At 40.6% G+C, this 11,053-nt stretch overlaps 1 protein-coding gene across 1 annotated transcript; it reads right to left on the reverse strand.

The window, feature by feature from the left end:
- Positions 1–2,007: 2,007 nt before the first annotated feature.
- On the reverse strand, positions 2,008–10,739 carry TMED7 (transmembrane p24 trafficking protein 7). Its single transcript, XM_086629431.1, has 3 exons — positions 10,557–10,739; positions 7,388–7,633; positions 2,008–4,919 (listed from the first exon to the last, which is right to left on the reverse strand). The coding sequence occupies exons 1-3, from the start codon at positions 10,737–10,739 to the stop codon at positions 4,683–4,685; spliced, it is 666 nt and encodes a 221-aa protein (XP_086485557.1). The 3' UTR covers positions 2,008–4,682.
- Between the last annotated feature and the right edge of the window lie 314 nt (positions 10,740–11,053).

The following is an 11,053-nucleotide window of genomic DNA, read 5'->3' on the forward strand; positions in this document are numbered from 1 at the left end:
ATGAGTTTTTTAATACCAATAGTTAATCTTTTGAAGGCTGCTACTGTCAGGTAACTGGAGTATTTCCTAAGCTGAGATGAGCTGCTGTTTCCCCTCATGTCTCACGCACAACACTTACTTGGTCAAGATCAGTAGCATCCTCAGTATGCACATACCATAATCCCACTTTTCTCAAACTTGATTTGACAACCGTGAAAGTCAAGGGGAAGAACGCAAGAGGAAGACTTTGCATCTGTCTCATTTAGGGCCTGTGCTAAATCTAGTTTCATCTCACCCCGCAGGACCACTCCTCCACTGAGCTCTGCAGAAAAAGGAGTTTAATCTGTTTTTAACAACAAGATATCAGGTGATGTCAGAAGATTCCTTCACTTCAAAGAACACGTCCACAGTCTTACTGACAAGCAGAATTAGCACTCATCAGCTGTAAATGCATAGAATCCACCTCAGTGGCTGAGGGAAATAACTCAGTAACAGTGATGAGGACTGCTAGGACTTAGTTTTAAATAATCATTGACATTAGATGGTGCTCCTCCTACTGCTGGATTTCTCTACAAGTATGGTTGTTTCCTATGAGGAGCCCAATTAGGCAGAAAGCAAAGGCACGAAACATTTGCACATCAAGAATGATTAGGACACATACTTTGATGGCACCTGAAAGTAAATCCACACCAAAGCTTCTGAAGTCAATAGCAGTGATTCCAGAGTTATGTCAGACAATGTAAATCTGCGTTCTTGATGACAGGTAGTCAGCTTGCTTTTATTTAGAGATACAGAATATAACTGTAAGCAGCAAAAAAGAAGAAAGCTGGATTCATATCACATGACGAACTTCGCTCACATACCAAGCACAGAACCTCTCCTGGAGTAACCTGGCGCAGTACACCAGCTGTCTGCACACTGATGTAGCTCCGTGCTGAACTTCAGGGTCAGGCTTTAAAAATTTCTTTCAATAATTGTTGCCGTTGCGTAAATCATGCTACATCTAGGTTGCAGTGCCCCTGCTGCAATTTGTGTCCTCGGACAGTCTGGCAGTCCAAGAAACTGTTTTAAATGGGTTGCAATGATCCCGATCACATTCCCCACCTGCTCCTTCACAAAAGCCTTCATCATCATACAAGTCAGTTGATCCGCTGACTCACCTTTTCACTTTGGCTAATTATTTTTTTTTTTTGGTAAAATGATCAGCTTTCAGCAGAAAAGTGCTTCAGACCACAACTCACCTTAAGCTACTTTGAAATCCTGGGTGCCATACACCTAAAAAAACCCAGACGGCTACTTGACTGTAACAATTATACATCACTGAAAGATTAGAAGTTACTCATACTTCTAGACAAAAGCTTTTTTTAATCCAAGTACTCTAAATATTCTTGAAAGATTTTGAATGTACAGCAACTGACATAGGAGAAAACACAAAGGGGAAGAAAAAGCCGTTTTGGAAGGTGCCCACCTAAAGCAATCATGCCTACTCTCCCTGGCTTTTAAAACTTCACTGCTACGTGCTAAGATTCAGCAAGAAGCTACACAATAGAAAATATCTCCAATTACACATTTAGTTACTACCGAATTTTTGAAGTTTATATCTCATAATTACACAACACTAATTGGATGCACCTGCCTAGCTCATCCTCAATCAGCCTTGTATCTACAGAATTAACATGAAAAGATGCAGTAGGTCCCAAATCATTCCTGGCATCTGTAGTCGCATACTTCAAATTCCACTCCAACAGGAACAGATTTATGAATATTACTGCCTGCAGTGCTAACATGCTGAGCAAAGAGCCAGTAACCCCACAATCTTGCTGAAACTTCAGTTTTTCCAGTGATTTGAAAGCACAGCTAATTATGAGAAGCAGTGAACCCATACACTTCTTGATGCACAGCAACAGAAGTAATGATCAAGTGCCAGGTGGCAGATTAACTGTAATGTGTTAAAATACAAGTTGACTACTCAAATAGCTATTCAAAGTGCTCCCCATTCTCACATGCAAACAAAACAGTCAGACCACATTCATATATTAATTTTTATTTTCCCATACAATATTCACAGGGTCTGCTTTTTGTCTTACTCAAACTGAACTATTTTTTCTCCAAAACTAAAACAAGAACTGACATTTCAGGACATGAAAAGAACTTCTGTAAACATGAAACATCCAAGGAATAGCTGAAACCTAGGGCCTTTAGCAATTAAAACACAGTTATATCCCCTTTAACGCAGGGTGTTTACATGCATATCAAACCATTAACCAAACTATTCTTTTCACATATTGAAAAGATGCAGCTTTAACCAAAAGTCACAATGCATTTCTCCACCCACTGCGTGTTAGCATGTGTTTTATTACATCCTATTCAATCATTAAAAACTATATACAGCTCTGTTTAAACACGTGTATTTGCGCCATGTTTTTAATAACACGAAAATAAAGGCATTTTTAAGCTATTGCTGCCTATTATGCAGCAGGATACCAAAGGATTGGTTCAGACACCTAACTTCAATGCAAAAGTTAAGCCCACTAAACCTCTGCAGTAGGAGCAATATTGAGCTGAATCGTCCCGCTTCACACATTCAGACATGATGAAATAATTGAGACATGTTCATGATGGCCAACCATTATCTGTTTTACCGCATTGCTTACCGATTTCCATAGCACACAGAACAACTCAGTGGAAAAAAACTCAACATTTCCATCTTTACAACAAATGCTTTTGTTGTGATTAAAGCTACATAAGTGATATTCAAAAACCAGAAGATACTAGCAGACACTACCAAAATTAAATCATGTTTTCATCCGACCTTTGCATCCCAAGCGTACCACTTGCTTCATTATTGTGTGTAATGCAGCACAACACCTACTGAATATCAAGTGCTCAAACACAAGAATGATGCATATAGGTACAATTAAGAATATTGTGTGCAGGCACAGATTTGTATCATAAGAAGAAAGCACTAGTGTTTTTGTTTTCTGATCTGTCTGTTTCTGGGAAGCTGGCATCCCAAAATGGGACTGCAGTATTTAAAATTCAGTACAGGACAGAAAACCATTACATATAATCCTGCATTTTACATACATTAAGCTTTTTAACACTCCCATGACCTTCTAAATAATTTTTGAGCTGTTTGAGGTTTTTCTTCAGTTTCCAAAAGAGCAGTCATTCAGTTCACAACCGAGAGTAGGTGCACTTTTATTTTTTTCAGACATCATAAGATTTTAAAATCAAGTCGTCTTAGATCAATTCTTCAGACTGCTCAAGTGTCACCCATACATGTAATTTCAAATTTTTGCTAGAAATAATACGATCAATTAGTAATCGTTTAGCATTTTTTCTTTGCTTGCTGAGAACTTAAGAAGCATTTTTTGAATTAGCCAGTAATATATGACAATTTTTTTCACCTTAGCTTAGTTTGTGTGCACTTAAGAACTGGTCAGTCTACTTATTCCTCCAGAGCCATTTGAGGGAGTTTAGCCTTACTATGACTAGCTCAATTCAAGCTACTTGTAGGTACATACATTTACTACCTTCCACATCCAAATAAACAAGACTTTACAGTACATAAGCTACTAAAGGCATGAGCAGTGGAAACAATGTAACTACAACTCTACCAAAAAGATAACCTGACATATTTAAAACATTTCCTGACCGCTAGCAAAAGAGTGGCAATTAGATGCACAAGGCCATCAAGTATCAGTGCACCACACACAGAAAAGTAAAATTTACAGCACTCGTGCAATGCAGTATCCATGTCAAATTGGCCTCTTAATAGGAAAACAATTTAGTAAAAAGCTTTGTATGTGCCTAACACGTAATATAACCTCATCCAGTGCTGGTATCGTGCTGCTTAACAAACCAAGCTACTTCTGGTCTTCGATCCAAAAAGCAGCAGCAGCATGAATACAAAAACCGTACAGTTTCAGTGACAACTTTACAAGATTTCCTATTTTATTGCATGCTTTTTTAAATAAACTTGGAGGTTTGGATTTTTGAATACAGAAGGTAGATTTCCTGAGTAGTCTCAGCTTACCATTTGTTTCAATAAAACAGGCATTGTAAAAGAGGAAAAGCATTTACTTTAATATAGAAGTATGCATGTTTACGCAAACATACTCAAGTATAAAATTTAGCAAATTTTGAAGGTGGAGACTTACCAGGCTCACGGAGAATTTGCAGTATGATGGAGCTTGCAACAATTTTACAAATAAACACTGGATTTTTTTTTTAAACAGCAAATCAAAACAGTGCACTACAGTTCATCACATTTGCCTTTTCATAATCCAATACATTGAGCCTGAAAATTAAAATCAAATAAAGTTTTCATATTTGTTGGCTCTTGTATCAGACACTAGACTGATGAGTTATTTTAAAGTGTTATACTGCAGATGGCCGAACTTACTGGTAAAAATCAAACTCAGTTTGGTAAAACCAGTAGAAATGAAGAGAGGCTGGTCACTGTCAGATATTTAATGCAGGAATGAGAAAAAATTTAAGTTCCAAAATATTTTTCAAATATTTCAAATCATTTGTTCCTTTCATAACATTTTGGGTCTGGTTTGTGATTTTTAAGGGACATGGGGTAGACACATTTGAATGTTGCATATATTCAGATCCTTTGTACCTGCAATTAATGGGAGAACAGTAATTTTTACAGATGAGTAGCACACAATGACCTGAAGCATTACTACTACCATTTATGATCCAACACGAGTTGTTGTGGTTCTTTTATCCGAGAAGAAGCTTTTCAGGAGAAATACCTGCCCGATACTAACAACGAGAAGAATGATTGCTTCCCCTATTGACCAGTAGGCCACTCTTGTGTTCAAATCCTCTGCTCTGCTGCGGCCCTGTGCCTCCCTCAGGCGGAAGTGAGTCTGATAATCAATGACAGACTTCAAAGCTTCATGAATTGAAACACACGCAGACTCCATCTAGAGAAGCAAACAAACAGACATCACTTAATGAAGAACTCTTCTAGTACTTTTTCTGCAAAGTTTTGTGGTTTGATATTTAAAATCAGGGTTCGTGTAACTTCGCAAACTAAGGATCAACTCAGTCCATTGTTAGACTGAAATACTGTAAATGCAGTAAAATTTAACTTACATTGATCAAACTCTACACACTGGAATGTGACAGACATTAAATACAGAAGCATGTAAAACTGTAGATCTAATAAAAAGCAACGGGCTCTGAGAACAGCTAAACAGATCTTAAACTGATGTATATTTGGGTTCAAAACGAACATTAGAAACACTTGAATTGTCAGTGATCTCCCACTTATTAATTCCACGCACGCCAACAAAATATTTGTAACATTAAGATGCACATAGTATATATTAAATGCTTGTATTTCACAAGCATGACGTTCTTCATTGCATAATTCTCACTCAAGCTGTAAAACATCCTAAAAATCTACATTACTGAACTCAACATGTTCTTTTGACAAGAGACCCTTCTCTTAGTCATGTATGCAAAAAGTGGTTAAAGAAAGGATAATTCTGTTACCTTTCAGTGTTTCCGAATGCTCCATAACATAATCACATAAGCAAGACTTAACAAATTGCCCAACTTCATTGTAATTTTTCGTTTTAAAAAAAGTATGTTTTCCAAGACCTAGATCATTTTACACAAACTTCTTCCACTTTCAGTTTATCTTCTACGAGTAAAAGTCATCACACACCTCACTGTGTTTTGATCACCAAGATCTTCAAAATACTTTATTTCTAGTCATAGTTTGTTTTACTGTTTTATGGCTTAAGATCAGTCTTTCCTGAAGTCCAAACAGCACAACCTATTATAAAAGGAAATGTTTAACACTCCGATAGGATCACTTTCAGTTACTTTTATGTGTGTCTAACCATCTTTTCCAGTTGAGGACTTTCAAGACAGGTGTCTGAACAAGTCTAAGATATTCTTCTCAACAAAAGAAATTCAAGAAGAGGTTTTCCAAACTAAGTTCTGCCATTGGTCTCACTGATAAATTATAGAGCTCTCTTAGTCTACACAAAGGATCTAAACACAAAGTCACTCTGGTTTTAGGGATTTACCTTTTACCGCCCCTGTGAAAGGCTGCCCAAATTTGGTCATACTGCAAGCCTCAAGAAAATCGCAAGAATTGTCTTACCAAAGATGTGTTGTACTCTGAAAATTAACTTTCCTTTTCCCAAACACTTTATTTGCATTGTGTATGCTACAACTGAGTGATAAACTATTTTTTTATGTATCTTCTCCCACAGACTGCAAGGGGCTGTAGAGAGGACAGAGCCAGGAATTGCATGTTCTGTGTTCTCAAAATCCCTCTGCTGATGTCAAGACAGCAAAAGAAAAACCAGGCATAGCAGAACACAGACTGAACAGAATGAAAACTAAAGTAAGGACATGAGATGGAAAAATACATGATCAAGAATCATAATGCAAAATAATGCAGAGCAGAGGAGTGACAAGGAGAAAGAGGCAAGTGTTGTAGTTGAATTCACAGCAAGTCCTCTACTCATTACAGATCTCAGTTACTGCAGACTTATGTGAGGTAAATTCAAGTGAGATTGGTCTTTGGGAAGCAGTATTTATACTGTTGAGTCCAGACTAGCAAAATAGCAACAGCATTCTTCAATGGTTGTTTAAAGCAAGGTTTGGTTATTGTTATAATGTTAAGAATATTAGTGGGAATTCATGGACAAAGTATTCCGTTCCTAGGGAAGTTCTGATGAATTTAAATCTGGTAGAGGTAGTACAAAACTATAAAATCCTGAATATACGATAATAATGCTCTAACACTTTGTATATCTTATAAAGGGCATATATCTTAGAAAGGACAAATATCTAGAAGTCAGCTAAAGATGGCTGACTTTGTTCATTTGTTTATTTTACTAGAATCTTCTTCTCCATTTTAAAATGCCAGTTACAGTTCATTTGTTTATTTTGCTAGAACTTCTCCAATTTAAAATGGCAGTTACATAAAAAGTCAACTTAAGTGCTCCCTGAAAAAATACTCTACCATTTTAAATATAAAAATTATTATCAAGCTAAAGTTTGGAAATTTTGAAAACTCTGATCCACTAATATCGACAGTTTGTGAGATCCACACTTCAAGAGACACAGAACCATGGCATTAAAAAGAAGTTCCCTTAAAAAAAAATGAAAAACAACAGTGGCTTAGCGTTTAAGGTCTAAGTTACCACACTGGTTTTCTCCTAAGCACTTGGTGATTCCTTCTCAGCCCTGCTCTGTGTTCTATAAATACTACCTTCAGAAAGAAAGTTTATTCAAAATAATTTAGATTATTTTAAAAGCTCCAATCCACTGATTTTCAAAAGTGATACAGACATCTAATGCTGCTGAACTTGAAAAAAATATTGCTTCCTCCACCTAACAGTTGCTGTCAAACACAACAGCATTTTACCTGGGTAAGTGCAGTTACTCTATTCTCACTAGGAAACAGTGGTGGATCTTCTCCAACCTGGAAATCAAAGTACACAGTTTTGTGTGTGAAAGTAGAGAATTCATTGCTGAAGCAGAATTTGTATGTTCCGTTTCTGGATGCAGTAAACGTGAAGCTATCGTATTGTTTCTTCATCTCCTTGTACAACACAATGCCATCAGGATCTTCCAACCGACAGTCAACATCATAATGACCTCCAGTGATCACCTGAAATCAAAAAAACAAGAAACTGTCTTTCAACAAAACAGACGTTTATACATTTCTTCCAAGAAGTATGATTTGTCAAGTGGCACTGCAAAATTTTCTTGCTTTAGCAAATGTTTTAAAATACAATGCATTGATTTGAAAATCTTTCAAAGCAAGTCTGAAAAATTACTTTCTTATGGAAGACATTCAAAATACTTTTAAGTTCAAAATATATGATGTTGACTTTGAACGTATATTTGAAATATATTTGAAAAATATATTTTCAAATCATTTACGAGAGTAATTTTAGTTAGTTATAAATAATTGTACAACAGTAAAGGCCACGGTAGATGACACTGAAACAAATCAACCATATTTCTCTGCCCATGGCAGGGGGGTTGGAACTAGATGATCTTTAAGGTCCCTTTCCAACCCTAAGCATTCTATGATTCGCTGTATCCACAAGTCTTCCACAGAATTGATTCGGCCGGCTGAGATTGCTAACATGCAGTAAGAGGGTTCCTTTCTGTATGGCCAAAAAAGTGTAACTACTCTACTAGCTCAAGCTGCTTCAGGCTGCAGGAATGGTGTTCAACCAGTAGAACAGGTATTTCAACCTGGCTCTTCTTCAGGTGTGCTTGTGAACAGAGCAATGTTCGGGAGGATGAGGGAGAGATCTGCTGCCTCCCTCCTGCACAGTTAGCCACAGCATTTCATCCCAAAAACAGCAGATGTGGATAAAAAAACCCAAACCCTCACTACTGTCTCAAGATTTTTTTTCAGGCTTTGATTATTGTCAATACAGCCTATTGCTCTGTACATTAGCTATACTACCTCTACAGAAAGATTAATCAGTAGCTTAGGTACCCATTACTTGGTGTTCTGATGACTCTTAGGCTAGTAGTTTTACACATAATCCTCGCTCCAAACTTTTTGTTTTTAAGATAGAGGTATGCTGAAGGAGGAAGGGACTTATATCTAAAGGCACGTCCCTTTTATATATGTGTAGAAATCACTGAAATATTTTAGTATGTGAATATCTGTACTTCAGTTCACAAAGTATTATTTAAACTCACACCTGTTTATATAGGTATGAAGTTATTAAAATGCTAATGTTAACAATACAACCGAAATAACAAGAGATACAAGCAGTAGCCGCTCCGTAAACAGGAAGGTTTAAAACTACTCAATTGGCAAGCAGTATTTTCACAGTTTTTTTAAAAAAATGTGATGACAGGATACAAAACACAAATAACTTTTTGAATGCACGGATCTCTAGATGTCTCTCCCTGGATGTCTGCATCTACTTGGGATTTTCACACAGAAACGCCTACCTGGTTGGAAGAAGAAACAAACATAAGATTTTCTACAATGAAACAATGGCTCATTTTTGAAGTAAGACCTCAAATTTGACAGGGGTGTGCTTTTTACCAATTACATGAAAGACACTCGCATTCAGTTACATCACACATCCTGACTGGGCGAGTTTTACATATACATGGTAAAGATTTGTCAGAGCTTTGAAGTTGCCCTAGGATTCCTTCCCACAGAGCTTGCTTGAGCCTTGTCTTAGCTCTTGAAACACACTGCCAAAGAACATCCAGTCTACTGGCAGTTGGTCAAATCCAGACTTTACTTTTAGCAACACTACTCCTGTTCTCATCACCAACAAAAGTGACAAGAGCATGCTTATCTGTCCAGCAACCTCCAACGACATCCACTTCAAAACAGTGGGGAAAGTACTGCAACAGAACAGACTTTATAAAAGTAATGGGTAGGGGCAAGAAACATTCGGGAAGGGAAAAACATGTATCTAAGAAAGAACAAGACCGTGTAGGACAGAGTAACAAGGACTGACATTTGGCAGCAACATTCCCCAAAATACAAAAGGTGGGTGCCCTGGTTTCAGTTGGGACAGAGTTAGTTCTCTTTTCCTAACAGCTGCGAAAGAAGGAAAAAACAGGGGACTTCAACAAGAAAAGTCAGACCATAAAAATACATAGCCCCTTCAAAAGCCGCCAACAGTAACTGTGATTCCTGTTGTCAAGGATGATTTCTCTCTCACACTGCTGCTGTATTGTCAGTGGCTTCACCAGCTGAAGCGACAGACTGAAAGGTCCGAACTCTGCTGATACACTCAAAGGCACCAAAACCATTATGGCTGTTTGCTTGGTACATCTCAAAGCTGCACAGTGTGCTCTATCATGATGCCTGCACGTCCAGACTGTTAGAAACCGGGAAAAGCAAGAAAAAAAAGGTGCAGCCTCACTTAATACATGCATGTTAACCAGAGTCTTCAATAAGATGCCAGTTACCGGCATGTTTTCTTTTTTACAAGACTCCTGTTTTGCTATATGCCCGGGACACTTTGCTAGTACTGCATATCTATTCCATCATCTTCTCACTGTTTGCTGTAGGGCTCCAGTTGAGCTACACTCTGAAACGAGCATTAGCTCCCGAACTCGCTTATCATGCAAACGCTTCACAGGCAGCAAGGAAATTACTTTCGCAGCGCCCTGTTGGCCGGGGGCGCTTTAAGTATTTTCCACGCTGTTCAGACGGGACACTGCACGACAGTGAGCAGGGTGCAAGGCGCCGCCAGTTTTCAAGGCCCACTCTGTACGCCTCGCTTTGCTCTGGACTAAACTCATGCCCCCGCGCCGCTCCCGCAGCGCACAGGGCAGGATGCGGCGTTTCCTTAGCCCAGCTGGAAACGGCACTGGCTTCAACTGCTGCTCCCGTGCCAGGCGCGTCCCCCCGCCAGCTACGCGGAGCCGCGAACGAACGCAGCGGAGAGGCTCCGCCGCCAGCGCAAGCCCCTCGGCCACCGCTCCCCGGCGCCGGGCCGCAGGCCGCGGCACGGCCCAGCTCCGCCAGCGCGGCGCGGCGCGCCCAGGCCCGGGGCGGCGCTTCCCCGTGAGGCCGCCCCCGGCCGCCCGGCTACCTGGAACTCGAGCGTGCACTTGGTGCCCTGGGCGATCTCCTCGTAGAAGCACTGCTTGGCGTTGTCGGGCAGCTCGAAGGTGATCTCGGAGGCCCGCGCGGCGCAGGCCGCGAGCGCCACCAGAATCAACGGCGGCGGCAGCCGCCGCCGCGGCCCCGCGGCCTGGGAGCCCTGCAGCGGCATTGCCCGGCGCGGAGAGAGGCGAGGGGGGACGCGGAGCGAACCGAGGGGAACGGGGGGGAGCGAGCGGCCCGGCAGGAGGCAGCGGCGCCGGCGTGGCGGAGGAGAAGAACGGGGAAGCGCGCGGTCACCCGGAAGCGCTACCGGAGGGCGGCACCGCCTAGTGCGGGTGCTTCCGGGACAGCGCCCCGCTTCCGCCAGTGGTTTTGTAGACGTGGTGTGCGGCGTGGGAAGGGGGCGGGGCACCGAGAGGGGGCGGGGCCTCGGGGCGGGGGGCGGGGTTTCTGGTGCGGGCCGGGCCGCGCTGCCGCGCGTTG

Source organism: Tauraco erythrolophus, chromosome Z (genome assembly GCF_009769465.1).
Source record: "Tauraco erythrolophus isolate bTauEry1 chromosome Z, bTauEry1.pri, whole genome shotgun sequence".
Taxonomy (NCBI): Eukaryota; Metazoa; Chordata; class Aves; order Musophagiformes; family Musophagidae; genus Tauraco; species Tauraco erythrolophus.

Coding starts and splice junctions, on each gene's coding strand:
- TMED7 (XM_086629431.1), bottom strand. CDS start 10,739: ATGCCGCTGCAGGGCTCCCAGGCCGCGGGGCCGCGGCGGCGGCTGCCG. Junction 7,634..10,556: donor AGTGCACGCTCGAGTTCCAG/GTAGCCGGGCGG, acceptor TTTTGATTTCAG/GTGATCACTGGAGGTCATTA. Junction 4,920..7,387: donor GAGTAACTGCACTTACCCAG/GTAAAATGCTGT, acceptor TTGCTTCTCTAG/ATGGAGTCTGCGTGTGTTTC.